Raw genomic sequence first — 24,384 nt, 5'->3', positions numbered from 1 at the left:
ACACGTCACTGAGGGAACTCACCTACACACGTCACTGAGGGAACTCACCTACACACGTCACTGAGGGAACTCACCTACACACGTCACTGAGGGATCTCACCTACACACGTCACTGAGGGAACTCACCTACACACGTCACTGAGGGAACTCACCTACACACGTCACTGAGGGAACTCACCTACACACGTCACTGAGGGAACTCACCTACACACGTCACTGAGGGAACTCACCTACACACGTCACTGAGGGAACTCACCTACACACGTCACTGAGGGAACTCACCTACACACGTCACTGAGGGAACTCACCTACACACGTCACTGAGGGAACTCACCTACACACGTCACTGAGGGAACTCACCTACACACGTCACTGAGGAGACTCACCTACACACGTCACTGAGGGAACTCACCTACACACGTCACTGAGGGAACTCACCTACACACGTCACTGAGGGAACTCACCTACACACGTCACTGAGGGAACTCACCTACACACGTCACTGAGGGAACTCACCTATACAGCACCTGAGGAAGGAGAAGACGTGTGCTCGTGTAGCTGTCGCACCAGCGTCGACAACCACAGTGTAGACACTCTGCCACGCCCACGCCTTACCACCGCCCACGCCCACACACGGAGACTCACGCCGCCCAGGACTGCCTGCACCAGCAGAGAGAGAAAGAGCGAGAAAAGAGAGGGAAAGAGAGAGAGAGATTAACGATAATTCACAATATTAAATATCCGAAATTCCGCATATAAAAAATAGATGAAAAAAATCACCTAATATTCCTAAAATGGCTCCTGATCCAAGGAACATGAGCTATTTTCCTCTTCCTCGGATCAATTCTGATTACCTACCACTCCCCTCGTCCCGTTTTTTTTACTATTTGCTTAATAATAATAATAATAATAATAATAATAATAATAATAATAATAATGGTATAAACATCTGTCTAAACCAATAATAATAATAATAATTATTATTATCTTTATCTTTACAGGTAAGTGGTGAATGTACTCACACTCGACTAAGGTGAGTACGTTGTCATATCTTCTGACGGATACATTGTCATAGTCTTGTGACGAGTACATTGTCATAGTCTTGTGAGGAGTACATTGTCATAGTCTTGTGACGAGTACATTGTCATAGTCTTGTGACGAGTACATTGTCATAGTCTTGTGACGAGTACATTGTCATAGTCTTGTGACGAGTACATTGTCATAGTCTTGTGACGAGTACATTGTCATACTCTTGGGGTGAGTACATATACAAACGTTGAGTGAAAGATAATCACTCAAGTGGTAAGTAAACACTCAAGTGGAAGGCAGTTCAATGTAGATAAATGCAAGGTTGTGAAGCTCGGGAGTGTCCATAACCCTAGTACTTATAAGTTAAATAATGTAGAACTTAGCCATACAGATTGCGAAAAGGACTTGGGGGTTATGGTAAGCAGCAACCTTAAACCAAGACAGCAATGCCTAAGCGTACGTAATAAGGCAAATAGATTACTGGGATTTATATCAAGAAGTGTAAGCAACAGAAGTCCAGAGGTCATACTGCAGCTTTATACATCATTAGTAAGGCCTCACCTAGATTATGCAGCTCAATTCTGGTCTCCATATTACAGAATGGACATAAATTCGTTAGAAAACATTCAGCGTAGGATGACTAAATTAATACATAGCATTAGAAATCTTCCTTATGAAGAAAGATTGAAGACTCTTAAGTTACATTCACTTGTTAGACGAAGAATGAGGGGAGACCTGATCGAAGTGTATAAGTGGAAGATAGGTATTAATAAAGGGGATATTAATAAGGTCTTGAGGATGTCTCTCCAAGAGAGAACCCGCAGTAATGGATTTAAATTAGATAAGTTTAGATTTAGAAAGGACATAGGAAAGTATTGGTTTGGAAATAGGGTAGTAGATGAGTGGAACAGTCTACCTAGTTGGGTTATTGAGGCTGGGACTTTGGGTAGTTTCAAATTTAGGTTGGATAAGTACATGAGTGGGAGGGGTTGGATTTGAGTGGGACTTTCACATCAGAACTTATTTCTTGGGTGGCATTGAAAATTGAGTTGGTCAAATGTTTTGTTAGTGGGATGAATTGTAAGGACGTGCCTAGTATAGGCCAGCAGGCCTCCTGCAGTGTTCCTCCTTTCTTATGTTCTTATGTTATGTTCTTATACAAGGAACTACAGGTAGATACAATAACTACAAGGTACTACAAGTAGATACAATAACTACAAGGTACTACAAGTAGATACAATAACTACAAGGTACTACAAGTAGATACAATAACTACAAGGTACTACAAGTAGATACAATAACTACAAGGTACTACAAGTAGATACAATAACTAAAAGGTACTACAAGTAGATACAATAACTACAAGGTACTACAAGTAGATACAATAACTACAAGGTACTACAAGTAGATACAATAACTACAAGGAACTACAGGTAGATACAATAACTACAAGGAACTACAAGTAGATACAATAACTACAAGTAGATACAATAACTACAAGGAACTACGAGTAGATACAATAACTACAAGGAACTACAGGTAGATACAATAACTACAAGGAACTACAAGTAGATACAATAACTACAAGTAGATACAATAACTACAAGGTACTACAAGTAGATACAATAACTACAAGGTACTACAGGTAGATACAATAACTACAAGGAACTACAAGTAGATACAATAACTACAAGGAACTACAAGTAGATACAATAACTACAAGTAGATACAATAACTACAAGGTACTACAAGTAGATACAATAACTACAAGGTACTACAAGTAGATACAATAACTATAAGGTACTACAAGTAGATACAATAACTACAAAGAACTACAAGTAGATACAATAACTACAAGGTACTACAAGTAGATACAATAACTACAAGGAACTACAAGTAGATACAATAACTACAAGGTACTACAAGTAGATACAATAACTACAAGGAACTACAAGTAGATACAATAACTACAAGGTACTACAAGTAGATACAATAACTACAAGGTACTACAAGTAGATACAATAACTATAAGGTACTACAAGTAGATACAATAACTACAAAGAACTACAAGTAGATACAATAACTACAAGGTACTACAAGTAGATACAATAACTACAAGGTACTACAAGTAGATACAATAACTACAAGGAACTACAGGTAGATACAATAACTACAAGGTACTACAAGTAGATACAATAACTACAAGGTACTACAAGTAGATACAATAACTACAAGGAACTACAAGTAGATACAATAACTACAAGGTACTACAAGTAGATACAATAACTACAAGGTACTACAAGTAGATACAATAACTACAAGGTGCTACAAGTAGATACAATAACTACAAGGTACTACAAGTAGATACAAAAACTACAAGGAACTACAGGTAGATACAATAACTACAAGGAACTACAAGTAGATACAATAACTACAAGGTACTACAAGTAGATACAAAAACTACAAGGAACTACAGGTAGATACAATAACTACAAGGGGTAAGCTGGAGCTACTTAAGAAAGAACATTAATATTAATAAGCTCCAGCCAGCCAGCCAGCCAGCCAGCCAGCCAGCCAGCCAGCCAGCCAGCCAGCCAGCCAGCCAGTCAGCCAGCCAGCCATCTAGCCAGCCAGCTATCTAGCCAGCCATCTAGCCAGCCAGCCAGCCAGCCAGCCAGCCAGCCAGTCAGCCAGCCAGCCATCTAGCCAGCCAGCTATCTAGCCAGCCATCTAGCCAGCCAGCCAGCCAGCCAGCCAGTCAGCCAGCCAGCCATCTAGCCAGCCAGCTATCTAGCCAGCCATCTAGCCAGCCAGCCAGCCAGCCAGCCAGCCAGCCAGTCAGCCAGCCAGCCATCTAGCCAGCCAGCTATCTAGCCAGCCATCTAGCCAGGCAGCCAGCCAGCCAGCCAGCCAGCCAGCCAGCCAGCCAGCCAGCCAGCCAGCCAGCCAGCCAGCCTGCCTGCCAGGCAGCCAGCCAGCCATCTAGCCAGCCAGCGATCGAGCGAGCGATCTAGCCAGCCAGCCAGCAAGCCAGCCAGCCAGCCAGCCAGCCAGCCAGCCAGCCAGCCAGCCAGCCAGCCAGCCAGCCAGCCAGCCAGCCAGTCAGCCAGCCAGCCATCTAGCCAGCCAGCTATCTAGCCAGCCATCTAGCCAGCCAGCCAGCCAGCCAGCCAGCCAGCCAGTCAGCCAGCCAGCCATCTAGCCAGCCAGCTATCTAGCCAGCCATCTAGCCAGCCAGCCAGCCAGCCAGCCAGCCAGCCAGTCAGCCAGCCAGCCATCTAGCCAGCCAGCTATCTAGCCAGCCATCTAGCCAGCCAGCCAGCCAGCCAGCCAGCCAGCCAGTCAGCCAGCCAGCCATCTAGCCAGCCAGCTATCTAGCCAGCCATCTAGCCAGGCAGCCAGCCAGCCAGCCAGCCAGCCAGCCAGCCAGCCAGCCAGCCAGCCAGCCAGTCAGCCAGCCAGCCATCTAGCCAGCCAGCTATCTAGCCAGCCATCTAGCCAGCCAGCCAGCAAGCCAGCCAGCCAGCCAGCCAGCCAGCCAGCCAGCCAGCCAGCCAGCCAGCCAGCCAGCCAGCCAGCCAGCCAGTCAGCCAGCCAGCCATCTAGCCAGCCAGCTATCTAGCCAGCCATCTAGCCAGCCAGCCAGCAAGCCAGCCAGCCAGCCAGCCAGCCAGCCAGCCAGCCAGCCAGCCAGCCAGGGAATGTGGGAGGGAGGAAAGGCAAAATGGAAGGAAAGAAAGATGATAATGAGGAATAATAAATATTAAAGATGATATAAAGAGAAATAATGAGAAATAATATAGTGAACAGGAAAGGATGAATAATAGATGGTGCGAAATAATAGATAATGAGAAAAAATAGATAATGGGAATGATAGATATTATGTACTCTTAACGCTAGATTTACAAACATTTTTACTAGTGGAAGAATGAAGAGAGAGAGAGAGAGAGAGAGAGAGAGAGAGAGGGAGAGGGAGAGGGAGAGAGAGAGGGAGGGAGAGAGAGAGAGAGAGAGAGAGAGAGAGAGGGAGAGGGAGAGGGAGAGAGAGAGGGAGGGAGAGAGAGAGAGAGAGAGAGAGAGAGAGAGAGAGAGAGACATTTAACAGTGCCACAGCAAAAATTTCGCGAGTAATAAAGTGAGCCTCGATGGCTGGACCAGACCTGTATCACACCTCTGTACGACACAGTGTCTGTCATCTGTCTGTCTATGGCTGGACCAGACTTGTATCACACCTCTGTACGACACAGTGTCTGTCATCTGTCTGTCTATGGCTGGACCAGACCTGTATCACACCTCTGTACGACACAGTGTCTGTCATCTGTCTGTCTATGGCTGGACCAGACCTGTATCACACCTCTGTACGACACAGTGTCTGTCATCTGTCTGTCTATGGCTGGACCAGACCTGTATCACACCTCTGTACGACACAGTGTCTGTCATCTGTCTGTCTGTGGCTGGACCAGACCTGTATCACACCTCTGTACGACACAGTGTCTGTCATCTGTCTGTCTATGGCTGGACCAGACCTGTATCACACCTCTGTACGACACAGTGTCTGTCATCTGTCTGTCTGTGGCTGGACCAGACCTGTATCACACCTCTGTACGACACAGTGTCTGTCATCTGTCTGTCTGTGGCTGGACCAGACCTGTATCACACCTCTGTACGACACAGTGTCTGTCATCTGTCTGTCTGTGGCTGGACCAGACCTGTATCACACCTCTGTACGACACAGTGTCTGTCGTCTGTCTGTCTATGGCTGGACCAGACCTGTATCACACCTCTGTACGACACAGTGTCTGTCGTCTGTCTGTCTATGGCTGGACCAGACCTGTATCACACCTCTGTACGACACAGTGTCTGTCATCTGTCTGTCTGTGGCTGGACCAGACCTGTATCACACCTCTGTACGACACAGTGTCTGTCATCTGTCTGTCTGTGGCTGGACCAGACCTGTATCACACCTCTGTACGACACAGTGTCTGTCATCTGTCTGTCTATGGCTGGACCAGACCTGTATCACACCTCTGTACGACACAGTGTCTGTCATCTGTCTGTCTATGGCTGGACCAGACCTGTATCACACCTCTGTACGACACAGTGTCTGTCATCTGTCTGTCTGTGGCTGGACCAGACCTGTATCACACCTCTGTACGACACAGTGTCTGTCATCTGTCTGTCTGTGGCTGGACCAGACCTGTATCACACCTCTGTACGACACAGTGTCTGTCGTCTGTCTGTCTATGGCTGGATCACACTTGTATCACACCTCTGTACGACACAGTGTCTGTCATCTGTCTGTCTATGGCTGGACCAGACCTGTATCACACCTCTGTACGACACAGTGTCTGTCATCTGTCTGTCTATGGCTGGACCAGACCTGTATCACACCTCTGTACGACACAGTGTCTGTCATCTGTCTGTCTGTGGCTGGACCAGACCTGTATCACACCTCTGTACGACACAGTGTCTGTCATCTGTCTGTCTATGGCTGGACCAGACCTGTATCACACCTCTGTACGACACAGTGTCTGTCATCTGTCTGTCTGTGGCTGGACCAGACCTGTATCACACCTCTGTACGACACAGTGTCTGTCATCTGTCTGTCTATGGCTGGATCAGACTTGTATCACACCTCTGTACGACACAGTGTCTGTCATCTGTCTGTCTATGGCTGGATCAGACTTGTATCACACCTCTGTACGACACAGTGTCTGTCATCTGTCTGTCTGTGGCTGGACCAGACCTGTATCACTCCTCTGTACGACACTGTCTGTCATCTGTCTGTCTATGGCTGGACCAGACCTGTATCACACCTCTGTACGACACAGTGTCTGTCATCTGTCTGTCTATGGCTGGACCAGACCTGTATCACACCTCTGTACGACACAGTGTCTGTCATCTGTCTGTCTATGGCTGGACCAGACCTGTATCACACCTCTGTACGACACAGTGTCTGTCATCTGTCTGTCTATGGCTGGATCAGACTTGTATCACACCTCTGTACGACACAGTGTCTGTCATCTGTCTGTCTATGGCTGGACCAGACCTGTATCACACCTCTGTACGACACAGTGTCTGTCATCTGTCTGTCTATGGCTGGATCAGACTTGTATCACACCTCTGTACGACACAGTGTCTGTCATCTGTCTGTCTATGGCTGGACCAGACCTGTATCACACCTCTGTACGACACAGTGTCTGTCATCTGTCTGTCTGTGGCTGGACCAGACCTGTATCACACCTCTGTACGACACAGTGTCTGTCATCTGTCTGTCTATGGCTGGATCAGACTTGTATCACACCTCTGTACGACACAGTGTCTGTCATCTGTCTGTCTATGGCTGGACCAGACCTGTATCACACCTCTGTACGACACAGTGTCTGTCATCTGTCTGTCTATGGCTGGATCAGACTTGTATCACACCTCTGTACGACACAGTGTCTGTCATCTGTCTGTCTGTGGCTGGACCAGACCTGTATCACACCTCTGTACGACACAGTGTCTGTCATCTGTCTGTCTATGGCTGGACCAGACCTGTATCACACCTCTGTACGACACAGTGTCTGTCATCTGTCTGTCTGTGGCTGGACCAGACCTGTATCACACCTCTGTACGACACAGTGTCTGTCATCTGTCTGTCTATGGCTGGATCAGATTTGTATCACACCTCTGTACGACACAGTGTCTGTCATCTGTCTGTCTATGGCTGGACCAGACCTGTATCACACCTCTGTACGACACAGTGTCTGTCATCTGTCTGTCTATGGCTGGATCAGACTTGTATCACACCTCTGTACGACACAGTGTCTGTCATCTGTCTGTCTGTGGCTGGACCAGACCTGTATCACACCTCTGTACGACACAGTGTCTGTCATCTGTCTGTCTATGGCTGGACCAGACCTGTATCACACCTCTGTACGACACAGTGTCTGTCATCTGTCTGTCTGTGGCTGGACCAGACCTGTATCACACCTCTGTACGACACAGTGTCTGTCATCTGTCTGTCTATGGCTGGACCAGACCTGTATCACACCTCTGTACGACACAGTGTCTGTCATCTGTCTGTCTGTGGCTGGACCAGACCTGTATCACACCTCTGTACGACACAGTGTCTGTCATCTGTCTGTCTATGGCTGGACCAGACCTGTATCACACCTCTGTACGACACAGTGTCTGTCATCTGTCTGTCTGTGGCTGGACCAGACCTGTATCACACCTCTGTACGACACAGTGTCTGTCATCTGTCTGTCTATGGCTGGACCAGACCTGTATCACACCTCTGTACGACACAGTGTCTGTCATCTGTCTGTCTATGGCTGGACCAGACCTGTATCACACCTCTGTACGACACAGTGTCTGTCGTCTGTCTGTCTATGGCTGGACCAGACCTGTATCACACCTCTGTACGACACAGTGTCTGTCGTCTGTCTGTCTATGGCTGGACCAGACCTGTATCACACCTCTGTACGACACAGTGTCTGTCATCTGTCTGTCTATGGCTGGACCAGACCTGTATCACACCTCTGTTCGACACAGTGTCTGTCATCTGTCTGTCTGTGGCTGGACCAGACCTGTATCACACCTCTGTACGACACAGTGTCTGTCATCTGTCTGTCTATGGCTGGACCAGACCTGTATCACACCTCTGTACGACACAGTGTCTGTCATCTGTCTGTCTATGGCTGGACCAGACCTGTATCACACCTCTGTTCGACACAGTGTCTGTCATCTGTCTGTCTGTGGCTGGACCAGACCTGTATCACACCTCTGTACGACACAGTGTCTGTCATCTCTCTGTCTATGGCTGGACCAGACCTGTATCACACCTCTGTACGACACAGTGTCTGTCATCTGTCTGTCTATGGCTGGACCAGACCTGTATCACACCTCTGTACGACACAGTGTCTGTCATCTGTCTGTCTATGGCTGGATCAGACTTGTATCACACCTCTGTACGACACAGTGTCTGTCATCTGTCTGTCTATGGCTGGACCAGACCTGTATCACACCTCTGTACGACACAGTGTCTGTCATCTGTCTGTCTATGGCTGGACCAGACCTGTATCACACCTCTGTACGACACAGTGTCTGTCATCTGTCTGTCTATGGCTGGATCAGACTTGTATCACACCTCTGTACGACACAGTGTCTGTCATCTGTCTGTCTATGGCTGGACCAGACCTGTATCACACCTCTGTACGACACAGTGTCTGTCATCTGTCTGTCTATGGCTGGACCAGACCTGTATCACACCTCTGTACGACACAGTGTCTGTCATCTGTCTGTCTGTGGCTGGACCAGACCTGTATCACACCTCTGTACGACACAGTGTCTGTCATCTGTCTGTCTATGGCTGGACCAGACCTGTATCACACCTCTGTACGACACAGTGTCTGTCATCTGTCTGTCTATGGCTGGACCAGACCTGTATCACACCTCTGTACGACACAGTGTCTGTCATCTGTCTGTCTATGGCTGGACCAGACCTGTATCACACCTCTGTACGACACAGTGTCTGTCATCTGTCTGTCTATGGCTGGATCAGACTTGTATCACACCTCTGTACGACACAGTGTCTGTCATCTGTCTGTCTATGGCTGGATCAAACCTGTATCACACCTCTGTACGACACAGTGTCTGTCATCTGTCTGTCTATGGCTGGATCAGACTTGTATCACACCTCTGTACGACACAGTGTCTGTCATCTGTCTGTCTATGGCTGGACCAGACCTGTATCACACCTCTGTACGACACAATGTCTGTCATCTGTCTGTCTGTGGCTGGACCAGACCTGTATCACATCTCTGTTTCACACATTGTCATCTGTCTCTCACCTATCCTGACTTTTGGAGAGTAGTGGTAATAACTCCTCCTTCCTCTTCCTCCCCAACCCCCCATCTATCCCTCACTTCTTAAACCCCCCTCTACCCCTCACCTCTTAAATCCCCTTTCTCCTCTTCCTGTAGACAGCCTGTACTGTCTGCATAGACAGCCTATGCTGTCTGCCAGCTGAGTTCATATTTCTCTGGTGGCCCGGTGGTCTGGTGGCTAAAACTCCCGCTTCACACACGGAGGGCCCGGGTTCGATTCCCGGCGGGTGGAAATTCTGACACGTTTCCTTACACCTATTGTCCTGTTCACCTAGCAGCAAATAGGTACCTGGGTGTTAGTCGACTGGTGTGGGTCGCATCCTGGGGGACAAGATTAAGGACCCCAATGGAAATAAGTTAGACAGTCCTCGATGACGCACTGACTTTCTTGGGTTATCCTGGGTGGCTAACCCTCCGGGGTTAAAAATCCGAACGAAATCTTATCTTATCTTATCTCTCCATGCTCGTGCTGCCACCTATAGGCCTATGCACTTCAGTATGCCCAGACCTGCCTCTCTCTCACTCACTCAGCGGCCTTCACTCAGTCAACAAGGCCTACTCCTCTCTCCCTCATTTATTATGAGTTACTTGGCGGTTCTTGGTAGCGCGGAGTAATGATAAGGCTTCGGAGGCTTCTTACTTTATTTGCGATCTGGGGTACACAGGCAGTGTGTTAAGTGCGTATGGCCCGGGAGGGCCATGCCCAGCGACGGAGAGAGGAGTAGACCTTGTTGACTGAGTGAAGGCCGTTGAGTGAGAGAGAGGCAGGTCTGGGCATACTGAAGTGCATAGGCCTATAGGTGGCAGCATGAGCATGGCGCAAAATATGAACTCAGCTGGCAGACAGCATAGGCTGTCTATGCAGACAGTACAGGCTGTCTACATTCGCTCGGCCACACACCGCCATGGTCGTCCCTGACCATAACTGGCTGTAAAAAAAAAAACTTGGTCTCTCTCTCGCAGGAACAGGGAAAACAGAACACAAAATAAAAGCATATAGCAAATTTAAACAGCCATTTCTGTCTGCTAGTTTCATATTCCGCGGCACTCCGGTGCTACCCTCTCTAGTCCTGCCCAGGTAAGTGGGACGCTGGGCCCACTCGCTCTCACTTCACGGCCTACCCTCTCGGGTTCAACTGCTCCTCTCCGCGGACTGGCTATCGGTCATTCCCTCACTTTGCCCGTTGTGTACTCACTCCTTCCAATTAAAGCCCAACTAGTCCACGGCCGTATCTTTGCTACCTATGCTACCCCCTTCGGCACTAAACCGCTGTTCAACAGCAAGAACAGTAATAACATTCCTCCTCAACTCCCCCTCTACCCCTCACCTGTGTGTGATGAATGGTTTGAAAAACCGACAAGTTGAAGATTGAGACACTTATGCAACATATGGGAATCTTTATTCAGGAAACGTTTCGCCACACAGTGGCTTCATCAGTCCAATACAAAGTAGAAACGCGTAAGGAGAGGAGGAGTTCGAGGTAATCAGTCCCTCAACCTGGAGTCGATGTGTTCAGTCCATCAATCTTGTAGAATGTACAGCATAGGGCCGTAGACGTGGCTTATATACTGTAGTGAGGTGAGGCGAAGCAGGAGGAGGCGGGGTCATGGTGGTACCATCCACTAGTCGAAGTAGGTCTTCGTCCAAAGGTTGGACAAGTGTTGAAGAATTCTTTGTAACAAGATCCCATGATGCTGCAGTGTCTGACAGTTGTGATGAATGGTTTGAAAAACCGACAAGTTGAAGATTGACACTTATGCAACATATGGGAAGATTCCCATATGTTGCATAAGTATCTCAATCTTCTACCCCTCACCTCTTAAAAACCCCTCTCCTCCTCTTCCTCCCCAACCCCCCTCTGCCCCTCACCGCTTAAACCCCCCTCCCCTCCTCCTCCTCCTCCTCCAGCATTCTGAGTATTAATACAAAGGGGATGGATAGGCCAGCCTGTGAACAATATGATGTTCAATGAGGACAAATTCCAACTACTCCGTTATGGAAAACTGGAGGAGATAATAACTAGAACAGAGTATACTACTGACTCCGGCCATACAATAGAGCGGAAAAATAATGTAAGGGACCTGGGAGTAGTAATGTCTGAGGATCTCACTTTCAAGGATCACAACAGTGCCACGATCGCACGTGCAAAGAAAATGATAGGATGGATAATGAGAACTTTCAAAACGAGAGATGCCAAGCCCATGATGATCCTTTTCAAATCACTTGTTCTCTCTAGGCTGGAATACTGCTGTACATTAACATCTCCATACAAAGCAGGTGAAATCGCAGATCTAGAGAGCGTACAGAGATCCTTTACTGCACGTATAAGTTCTGTCAAGCACCTTAACTACTGGGAACGCTTGGAAGCACTTGACTTGTACTCGTTGGAACGCAGGAGGGAGAGATATATCATAATCTACACTTGGAAAATCTTGGAAGGAATGGTCCCAAATCTGCACACAGAAATCACTCCCTACGAAAGTAAAAGACTGGGCAGGCGATGCAAAATGCCGCCAATAAAAAGTAGGGGCGCCATTGGTACACTAAGAGAAAACACCATAAGTGTCCGGGGCCCAAAACTGTTCAACAGCCTCCCATCAAGCATTAGGGGAATTACCAATAAACCCCTGGCTGCCTTCAAGAGAGAGCTGAACAGATACCTAAAGTCAGTGCCGGATCAGCCGGGCTGTGGCTCGTACGTTGGACTGCGTGCGGCCAGCAGTAACAGCCTAGTTGATCAGGCCCTGATCCATCGGGAGGCCTGGTCATGGACCGGGCCGCGGGGGCGTTGATCCCCGGAATAACCTCCAGGTAACCTCCAGGAGGAGGAAGAGACGACAACAAAAAGAGTAGACTGCTTAAACAAAATGTGATAAAATAGGAAGAAGAGGAGAGGCACTTACATTACGATGAGAGAGAGGGGAGGGGGGAGGGGGGAGGGGAGGGAGGACAATTAAAGCGGCGACAATGAAAAGGGAAGCTAAAGCTGATATTAAAGGAAAGAGGAACAGCAGTAACATTCCTGGACCCTGGAAGTTGTTGGGTGAATACTAACATCACCAGGTCAGCACCGGGTCAACATCACCAGGTTAACGCCACCACGTCAGCACCAGGTCAACATCACCAGCACCAGGTCAGCACCACCATCACCAGGTCAACATCACCATCACCACATCATCACCACTATCACCAGGGAACATCACAAGGTCAACACCACCAGGTCAGCATCAACATCACCAGGTCAACATCAACATCGGGTCAATATCACCAGGTCAACGCCAACACCAGGGTCAGCATCACCAGGTCAACATCAACGCACAACATCAACATACTGCAGTAAATTAACATCTCCAATCAAGGCATGTGAAATTGCAGATCTGTACAATGTACAGAGATCCTTTACTGCACGTATAAGTTCCATCAAACACCTTAACTACTGGGAGCGCCTGGAAGCACTTGACTTGTACTCACTGGAGCGCAGGCGAGGGAGATACATTATAATCTATACCTGAAAGATCCTGTAGGGACTGGTCCCTAATTTGCACGCAGAAATCACTTCCTACGAAAGCAAAATAATTGGTAGGCGATGCAACATATCCCCAATGAAAAGTAGGGGCGCCATTAGTACACTAAGAGAAAGCACAATAAGTGTCCGGGGCCCAAGATTGTTCAACAGCCTCCCACCAGCCATGAGGGGAATTACCAATAGACCCCTGGTTGTCTGCAACAGGGTGCTGGACAGATACCTAAAGTCAGTGCCAGAAAAGCCGGGGTGTGGTTCGTACGTTGGATTGCGTGCGGCCAGCAGTAACAGCCTCGTTGATCAGGCTCTGATACACCAGGTGGCCTGGTCAAGGACCGGGCCGAGGGTGCGCTGATCCCCGAAATACCCTCCAAGTAGACTCCAGATAGACCAGATCAACATCAAAACCACCAAGTCAACACCTACATCACCAGGTCAACATCAGCACCACCAGGTCAACATCAGCACCACCAGGTCAACATCAGCACCACCAGGTCAACATCAGCACCACCAGGTCAACATCAACACCACCAGGTCAACATCAACACCACCAGATCAACATCAACACCACCAGGTCAACATCAACACCACCAGGTCAACATCAACACCACCAGGTCAACATCAACACCACCAGGTCAACATCAACACCACCAGGTCAACATCATCACCACCAGATCAACATCAACACCACCAGGTCAACTTCAACACCACCAGGTCAATATCAACATTACCAGGTCAACATCAACATCACCAGGTCAACATCAGCATCATCAGTTCAACATCAACATCACCAGGTCAACATCAACATCACCAGGTTAATATCAACACCACCAGGTCAACATCAGCATCAACACCACCAGGTCAACATCAACACCACCAGATCAACATCAACACCACCGGGTTAACATCAACACCACCAGGCCATCAACACCACCAGGTCAACATCAGCACCACCAGGTCAACATCAACACCACCAGGTCAACACCAACACCACCAGATCAACATCACCACCAGGTCAACATCAACACCACCAGGTCAACATCAATACCACCAGGTCAACATCAACACCACCAAGTCAATATCAACACCACCAGATCAACATCAACACCACCAGGTCAACATCAACACCACCAGGTCAACAACACCACCAGGTCAACATCAACACTACCAGGTCAACATGAACACCACCAGATCAACATCAACACCACCAGGTCAACATCAACACCACCAGGTCAACATCAACACCTTCAGGTCAACATCAACACCACCAGGTCAACATCAACACCACCAGGTCAACAACACCACCAGGTCAACATCAACACCACCAGGTCAACATCTACACCACCAGATCAACATCGACACCACCAGTTCAACATCAACACCACCAGGTCAACATCAACACCACCAGGTCAACATCAACACCACCAGGTCAACATCAACACCACCAGGTCAACATCAACACCACCCGGTCAACATCAACACCACCAGGTCAACATCAACACCACCAGATCAACATCAACACCACCAGGTCAACATCAACACCACCAGGTCAACATCAACACCACCAGGTCAACATCAACATCACCAGGTCAACATCAACACCACCAGGTCAACATCAACACCACCAGGTCAACATCAACACCACCAGGTCAACATTAACACCACCAGGTCAACATCAACACCACCAGGTCAACATCAACACCACTAGGTCAACATCAACACCACCAGGTCAACATCAACACCACCAGGTCAACATCAACACCACCAGGTCAACATCAACACCACCAGGTCAACATCAACACCACCAGGTCAACATCAACACCACCAGGGCAACATTAACACCACCAGGTCAACATCAACACCACCAGGTCAACATTAACACCACCAGGTCAACATCAACACCACCAGGTCAACATCAACACCACCAGGTCAGCATCAACACCACCAGGTCAACATCAACACCACCAGGTCAACATCAACACCACCAGGTCAACGTCAACACCACCAGGGCAACATTAACACCACCAGGTCAACATCAACACCACCAGGTCAACATTAACACCACCAGGTCAACATCAACACCACCAGGTCAACATCAACACCACCAGGTCAACATCAACACCACCAGGTCAACATCAACACCAGATCAACATCACAAAGTCAGTGAGGAGAAAAAAAAAACACAAGTCTTGTTTCAGATGCTTAAGCTGTGAAATTTTAATGTTATTCTCAGTTAAGTCTTGCAAAATTTGGAACGTGTGTTTTCGCACTAGAGGTAAAGAGGTGGAAACTAGACTGGATCTTAAGAAAGTGATGAAGGAGGAGTCAGTGTACTCACTGGTGAGTGAGAAACTGGGAGACGTGTTTTCTTCCACTTGTTTCTGCTTTCCTATGCTTGCTTCCGCTGTCTTCTGCTTGTCTTTGCTTGACTAAGTTTACTTTTGCTCGCCTCTGCTTGAAAAGTAGGGACTGTTGTAGGCCAATCCATCTCACGGATTTTAAATCGAAAATCTTAGTTTTCTTCACTAGTCTAAGAAACTGGTAAAATAAGAAGAGTAAAAATGCACCTATCTTTACTGAACAAATATATATATAGTCTGTATGAGAAATACTCAAAATAAACATACGTAATTGGAGAATAATATCTTATTACTCTCAGTAGTACCAGTACCAGTAACCAGTTACCAGTGTCAGTAGTAGGGACTCACTACCAACCGTCTGTGTGAATCACTTGTTATTCACTGTTGCAGCTGATTGTTCACAATCTTATCACTAAAGAAGCTGATCACACTTCTCTTAAGTGTTTATTGTGTTTTATGAGACACTTTGTTCACACTAACGCACAGATCGTTCTTTGTTGGTTATCCTGGCGTCAGTGTCACTCTCAGTAGAGTCAAAAGTAATCTGAAGACGCCACAGCACCCCACGCCATCACTCCCCTAGCACAAAAAAAAAGCTGACATAGTACTTTTGCTTCCTTGCCACTTCCTCGATGAAGCAAAGCAGAATGTTTGATTCTTGCTGTCTTAAACATAGACAACAATGTCCACTATCTTTACCATGGTAATAAAGTGGGAGCAGGATTTTCCTTAATTGTCCTGCTAAAGACAGATGAAAGCACAAATACATGAGCTCAGGAAGAATCCAGAGCTACTGACTGTCTATGATAATATCATACTCAGAACAGTACCACAATTGGAACTGACAGCACTCTATGTAGGTACAAAATTAGCTGTCTATCTCAACAAAGTACTTGATCATCTCAATATTGAAAAAAACCGTGATCTGGAGTGATAATGAAGCAGTTCTCCAGTGGTTAAGAAATAATAAGAGTAAGTTGGTCTATGTACAGAACAGAGTAGCAGAAATAAAAGAGATGCAGAGAGATTATCTCTTTCTTCACGTCTCTACCCAAGAGAATCCAGCTGACATGTTGTCACGTGGTGTCCCACTCAAGAAATTTGTGGATAATAAATTATGGCTCCACGGACCGAACTGGCTCTCTAATGAAAATAACTGGCCTCAGCAAAAGGCTCACATTATGCCAGAAGAAACAGTCTGCTTGAACACAGCAGAAATAAGTTGTGCAAATACTGCAGACACAACAGAAATAGTCATTAATGGATCTAAATACTCATCTTTGGGTAAACTCTTAAGAGTTACAGCTCTTGTCTTTAAATTCATTAAAGGAATAAAACCTGATTATGAATGTCTTGAACCCATTAAATACTGGATGAAACTAATACAGAAAGATGTTTTCTCTACAGAATATAAATTTCTGGAAGCACAAGATAAATCCCCAAAGAAACCTGTCATGATTAATTCTTTAGGACTTTATATCGACTCCGAAAAGATTATAAGATGTCGAGGAAGAATTCATAATTCTTCACTATCTAAAGAAGCCATACATCCAATATTGATCCCCAAGAATCATTGGCTAACAAAACTGATTGTTCAAAACGCCCACAGTAACGTGTTACATGGTGGGGTAGCTGACACACTTTGTCATATACGACAATCCTACTGGATACCTCAAGGTCGACAAAGTGTGAAAAAACAAATAAAGGACTGTATTACTTGTCGTCACTACGATATGCGAGTATGTCAGTATCCAGGTCCACCTCCATATCCCTCTGAAAGAGTTTGTCATATCACTCCATTTGAGGTGACAGGTGTAGATTACACTGGGTTTTAAATGCAAGGGTATGCATCATACAGCATTATGCCCAAATACTTTTGCTGAACAGCAGCAGGGGCTGATACCCCCCTCCTGGAGAAAATTTCTCCACACCGTGTGTGGACACCAGCAAGGCAGTCAGACACAAAGCACAGTCAGTACTACCTGGAGTTTACTTGAAGGGTGTTGCAGGAGTCAACACCCCCGCGGCCCAGTCCTTGACCAGGCCTCCAGGTGGATCAGGGCCTTATCAACCAGGCTGTTACTGCTTTTACACGTAATTCAACGTATGAACCACAGCCCAGCTGGTCAGGTACTGACTTTAGGTATCTGTCCAGCTCCCTCTTGAAGGCAGCCAGGGGTCTATTGCTAATTTCCCTGGGCAATTTACGAAATCCACTTAGTATGCAGAGGCAAACACCTTTGTGAAGTGTACTCCACATAGTGCAGAATTGGAGTCCAGCACACCAGACGGAGTGCAAGTTAGCAACACCCAACGCTACGGCACACCGTCTGTGTTGCGCAGTTGTTGACACGCGATCTGGTGCTAACACCTCTACCAGTCTACGTTCAAACACGACAAGGCGCAGAAACTAAATCTAAAATCACATGTAGGATATGTGTTCACGAATGTGTATCAGTGTATTATGGATATTCTGAAGTTCGGAGTGACGACCCTTCCTCAGTGGTGTTGTTGTTAACGATGGATTCCACACACTGGACATAGCTGTGATATGGACCTAAGACAGTTCTTAAAATTTTTAAGTCCCGGAATTGATCCTGTAAGTTTTTTTTTTTTTTTTTTGACGATAAATGGTGCTTTCAATTCTCTAGAGGATTTGCTAGTCTACGCTATTAGATGCTTACCATTGCGGGAACAAAGGATATCTTCAATGAGAACAAGAGAAGATTATCAGAGTGGTGGAGCACCTAGAAAGGAATGAGGTTATCATCGACAACCAGCACGGTTTCAGGGGCGGGAAATCTTGTGTCACAAACCTACTGGAGTTTTATGACTGTGACAGCAGTAAGACAAGAGAGGGAGGGAGGTGGGTAGATTGTGTTTTCTTGGACTGTAAGAAGGCGTTTGACACAGTTCCACACAAGAGATTAGTGCAAAAACTGGAGGACCAGGCAGGGATAACAGGAAAGTCACTGCAATGGATCAGGGAATAACTGACGGGAAGACATCAGCGAGTCATGGTAAGTGACGAGGTGCCAGAATGGGCGCCTGTAACAAACAGGGTTCCACAGGGGTCAGTCCTAGGACCGGTGCTGTTTCTGGTATATGTGAACGACATGGTGGAAGGAATAGACTCCAAAGTGTCCCTGTTTGCAGATGATGTGAAGCTAATGAGGAGAATTCAATCGGAGAAGGACCAGGCAGAACTACAAAGGGATCTGGACAGGCTGCAAGCCTAATCCAGCAACTGGCTCCTGGAGTTCAACCCCACCAATTGTAAAGTCATGAAGATTGGGGAAGGGCAAAGAAGACCGGAGACGAAGTACAGTCTAGTAGGCCAGAAACTGCAAACTTCATTCAACTAAAGGATCTTGGGGTGAGTATAACACCGAGCACATCTCCTGAGGCGCACATTACCCAAATAACTGTTGCAGCATATGGGCGCCTGGCAAATCTAAGAACAGCATTCCTACATCTCGGTACGGAATCGTCCAGGAATCTGTATACCGTGTACGTCAGGCCCATATTGGAGTATGCAGCTCCAGTTTGGAACCCACACCTAGGCAAGCACGTCAGGAATTAGAGAAAGTGCAGGGGTTTACAACGAGACAAGTCCCGGAGCTAAGGGACATATTCTACCAGGAGAGGTTAAGGAAAATCTACTTGACGACACTGGAGGACAAGAGAGATAGGGGGGATATGATGACGACATATAAAATACTGAGAGAAATCGACAAGGTGGGCAGAGACAGGATGTTCCAGAGATGAGACACAGCAACAAGGGGTCACAATTGGAAGTTGAAGACTCAGATGAGTCAAAGGGATGTTAGGAAGTATTTCTTCATCACAAAGTTGTCAGGAAGTGGAATAGTCTGGGAAGTGATGTAGTGTAGGCAGGATCCATACATAGCTTTAAGAAAAGGTATGATAAGGCTCACGGAGCAGGAAGAGTGACCTAGTAGCTACCAGTGAAGAGGCGGGCCAGGAGCTATGAATCGACCCCTGCGACCACAACTAGGTGAGTACAAGCTGCTGTCGGAATAAGGTTTCGCTGTTTGTAGAGCTTTTGTGAGTCGTCTTTTATAGTCATGTTTCACTGTGTAGAGCTTTATAAGTCATGTTTCACTGTGTAGAGCTTTATCAAGTCATGTTTCACTGTGTAGAGCTTTATCAAGTCATGTTTCACTGTGTAGAGCTTTATCAAGTCATGTTTCACTGTGTAGAGCTTTATCAAGTCATGTTTCACTGTGTAGAGCTTTATCAAGTCATGTTTCACTGTGTAGAGCTTTATCAAGTCATGTTTCACTGTGTAGAGCTTTATCAAGTCATGTTTCACTGTGTAGAGCTTTATCAAGTCATGTTTCACTGTGTAGAGCTTTATCAAGTCATGTTTCACTGTGTAGAGCTTTATCAAGTCATGTTTCACTGTGTAGAGCTTTATCAAGTCATGTTTCACTGTGTAGAGCTTTATCAAGTCATGTTTCACTGTGTAGAGCTTTATCAAGTCATGTTTCACTGTGTAGAGCTTTATCAAGTCATGTTTCACTGTGTAGAGCTTTATCAAGTCATGTTTCACTGTGTAGAGCTTTATCAAGTCATGTTTCACTGTGTAGAGCTTTATCAAGTCATGTTTCACTGTGTAGAGCTTTATCAAGTCATGTTTCACTGTGTAGAGCTTTATCAAGTCATGTTTCACTGTGTAGAGCTTTATCAAGTCATGTTTCACTGTGTAGAGCTTTATCAAGTCATGTTTCACTGTGTAGAGCTTTATCAAGTCATGTTTCACTGTGTAGAGCTTTATCAAGTCATGTTTCACTGTGTAGAGCTTTATCAAGTCATGTTTCACTGTGTAGAGCTTTATCAAGTCATGTTTCACTGTGTAGAGCTTTATCAAGTCATGTTTCACTGTGTAGAGCTTTATCAAGTCATGTTTCACTGTGTAGAGCTTTATCAAGTCATGTTTCACTGTGTAGAGCTTTATCAAGTCATGTTTCACTGTGTAGAGCTTTATCAAGTCATGTTTCACTGTGTAGAGCTTTATCAAGTCATGTTTCACTGTGTAGAGCTTTATCAAGTCATGTTTCACTGTGTAGAGCTTTATCAAGTCATGTTTCACTGTGTAGAGCTTTATCAAGTCATGTTTCACTGTGTAGAGCTTTATCAAGTCATGTTTCACTATGTAGAGCTTTATCAAGTCATGTTTCACTGTGTAGAGCTTTATCAAGTCATGTTTCACTGTGTAGAGCTTTATCAAGTCATGTTGTGCGTCCAACGTACCAAGAATACTGGTGTGGGGGAGAGGTGGAGAGACCTCGATGTCTGTAGAGGCAGCAGCAGCAGCAGCAGCAGCGGACTCAGCAGCGGCAGCAGCAGCATCAGCAGCAGCGGAGGATGGCGAGACACCCCGACGGAGCAGCAGCAGTAGAAGCAGCAGCAGCAGCAGGTGGGCCAGCAGGAGCACCAGCAGGAGAGAGAACACCCTCCTCTTGCTCCTGGTGCTTGCCACCCGCATGACGGGGGCGTCTGTGGGAGGGGTGGTGGAGGCCACTGTGGGGCGGGGGAGGCCACTGTGGGGCGGCGGAGGCCACTGTGGGGTGGTGGAGGCCACTGTGGGACAGCGGAGACGTCACCAGCCGGCCATCCCGGGTGTCTCACGTCGGCCCTGAAGCAGAAAATAAAAATTTAAATAATAAAAACACATCAATAACCCAACCCGTAATGAGTCACATAATGCAAAGCTGTGGTGGGGGCTCGGTCCGCCGTCCTCTAATTTCACTGCCGTGTTTGATGTATCTGTTGTCTTCAGTGTCTTTAGCGCTATCTTGTTTGTGAAACAGCATGAGAAGAGGGCTCTAGCAGTGCTAATCTCTGACTTCCTTTGTGCTGAATGACTGAATACTCAATTTAAATGTGTTACTTTTGTTGAATGTGTTATATTCCGTGATAATGCACCACTTTACACTGCTAGAGTTGTTCAAAATTAGCAAGAAGAACATGAAAGTGAAGTCGAACACAGGATTGGCCCGACAATCGCCTGATCTAAATATTATCGACATCTTTAGTGTCATTTGGAACAGCAAGTCAGGAACCGACTTCCTCCACTGTCGTCTTTAGAAGAGTTAGAGCAGGTTTTGATTGTGGAGTTCAAAATTTCCCTGGATACTATTCAAATTCTGTAAGAATCAAATCCTCGATGAACTGAGGGGAGGTATGGTAGCCAGCCAGGCCGACTTGCTTACTTTATGTACTTTCTGGCAAGCCATCCGGGCTGTTTTACCTGCAAATGGAAGACCAACTCCATATTAAAAATAAAAAAAATATTACATAATAACGTGTTCATATTATTTTGTCCAAGCCCCGTACAGAAAATGGGAGATTGTGTATCAGGTCGGGCTGTCGAAAATTGTGGGGGTATCAGGCAGACTGTGGCTCATACACTGTTGTATCAAGGCTGGACTTGTCTTACTGGTGTATCTGTCACTTAAGCTGTGTAGGACTGTGTACACTGCTGGAACTGTGTAGGACTGTGTACACTGCTGGAACTGTGTAGGACTGTGTACACTGCTGGAACTGTGTAGGACTGTGTACACTGCTGGAACTGTGTAGGACTGTGTACACTGCTGGAACTGTGTAGGACTGTGTACACTGCTGGAACTGTGTAGTACTGTGAGTAGTGTATTCTGCTAGAACTCTACTGTTTTTTACTAATACTGTGTTTTTTCCCCCTTGCCTTCTTCCTAGTTTCCCATTGATTTGTCTCTCCTTGTACACCTTGTCTCTCCTTGTACACCTTGTCTCTCCTTGTACACCTTGTCTCTCCCTGTACACCTTGTCTCTCCCTGTACACCTTGTCTCTCCTTGTACACCTTGTCTCTCCCTGTACACCTTGTCTCTCCTTGTACACCTTGTCTCTCTTTGTACACCTTGTCTCTCCTTGTACACCGTGTCTGTCTTTGTACACCTTGTCTCTCCTTGCACACCTTGTCTCTCTTTGTACACCTTGTCTCTCCTTGTACACCTTGTCTCTCCCTGTACACCTTGTCACTCCTTGTACACCTTGTCTCTCCCTGTACACCTTGTCTCTCCTTGTACACCTTGTCTCTCCCTGTACACCTTGTCTCTCCCTGTACGACTTTTCTCTCCTTGTATACCTTGTCTCTCCTTGTACACCTTGTCTCTCCCTGTACACCTTGTCTCTCCCTGTACACCTTGTCTCTCCCTGTACACCTTGTCTCTCCTTGTACACCTTATCTTTCACCATCAGTATTAAATCTCCTCCAGTTATCTTCTTAAAGTAACGTGTTATAAAAATTATTATTCACTTCTTGTTGCATACAGTAAATGTAAGGCGATATTTAATATAATCCGTCCGGCGATTCCCTTCACAAATTAATAATCAATTACTAAGTGATTACATTCCTTAAGTGGTGAAGTGGAAAGTGGTTTACCCAGTGATATAACGATCAAGTGTCTCCAGGGGTTAAGTGCTTAGTATACCTCTAGGGTAGCCAGGTATACTTCTAGGGCATAGCGAGGGTAGGGTTGTGCGCCCTGGCTGTCTCCGAACCCCTTCGTGAGGCCTGGTCTGGGACCGGGCTCAGAGGGGGAGGGGGCGTTGACCCCTCAGGGTTAAGACGTTTCACGTAGACATTAAGTTTCTTCAGGCGCCTTCAGGCAGAAGGCGTAGTAGTAACATGAAGATGATGTACTCAGTCCATCAACCTTGGAGAAATGGTATTTGAGGTGGTCAGTCCCTCAGCCTGGACAAGAGTTTAGATCCATAGACTGGAACGATATTCCAGCTGAAGCATGCTTTATCTTCATATCGTTCCAGGCCATGGAGCCGAACTGTTCTCAAGGCTGTGAGGGACTGTTGGATTACATTATTTCACTTCCACGCCCGCTGCTTCCGTATTTAACTGAAGAAACCTGTATGGGCGAAACGTTCCAACAATAAAGATACCCAACTGTTGCACATGTGTCTTAATCATCACCTTGTCAGTATTTTATACGGTGATCAAGACACAGTGGTGAGTCACTAGTGTCAACAGGACTGTGTCGGGCGATACAGTCTGAGGCTCACCTCAGTGGGAGGACTTAAAGCTTGATCCAAGGATTCTGAGCTTCCTTCCCCTTCCTCAGATCATACCGGGTTATTTCTCATTCTCAAGGCACTGCGTGACCACGGTAACAATGATGATGATGATGATAATAATAATAATAATGATAGCAGTAATAATAATAATAATAATAATAATAATAATTAATAATTAATAATAATTAATAATAATGCGCCCTGACGTACAACAATAACAGGAGTCCAGTCACTTTCGCCCCTCAGTTTCACCTTTCAGTTTCGCCCTGAAACTGAAGGGCGAAACTAATGCGACATTTTCATTGTGGCAACGTTTCGCTTGACAAACCTCCTGGAGAGCGAAACGTTGCCATAATAAAAATGTCACATCAGTTGCACATGTACCCTTTCGCCTAACATCATCGGCTATTACACCAACAATATTGCAACGTTATTGAGGACGACTGAGACAGGAGTACGTCAGAGTACACACTGCAGGAGACCTGGGTCAGGCAGACTGCTAA

The 24,384-nt window shown here is 46.5% G+C and overlaps 1 protein-coding gene across 1 annotated transcript in view; it reads right to left on the bottom strand.

Annotated features, from left to right (window-relative positions):
• Positions 1-21,489, bottom strand: part of LOC128686208 (uncharacterized) — a 138,594-nt gene extending 117,105 nt beyond the window's left edge. The window contains exons 1-2 of the mRNA XM_070083202.1: positions 21,064-21,489; positions 517-660 (exon numbers count right to left, since the gene is read on the bottom strand). Coding sequence (XP_069939303.1) covers positions 517-660; positions 21,064-21,298 — 379 coding nt within the window. The 5' untranslated portion in view covers positions 21,299-21,489. The remainder of the gene's footprint in view (positions 1-516; positions 661-21,063) is intronic.
• Between the last annotated feature and the right edge of the window lie 2,895 nt (positions 21,490-24,384).

Source organism: Cherax quadricarinatus, chromosome 9, assembly GCF_038502225.1.
Source record: "Cherax quadricarinatus isolate ZL_2023a chromosome 9, ASM3850222v1, whole genome shotgun sequence".
NCBI lineage: Eukaryota > Metazoa > Arthropoda > Malacostraca > Decapoda > Parastacidae > Cherax > Cherax quadricarinatus.
The sequence above is the reverse complement of the archived record's forward strand: the minus strand, read 5'-3'. Positions and strand labels throughout refer to the sequence as shown.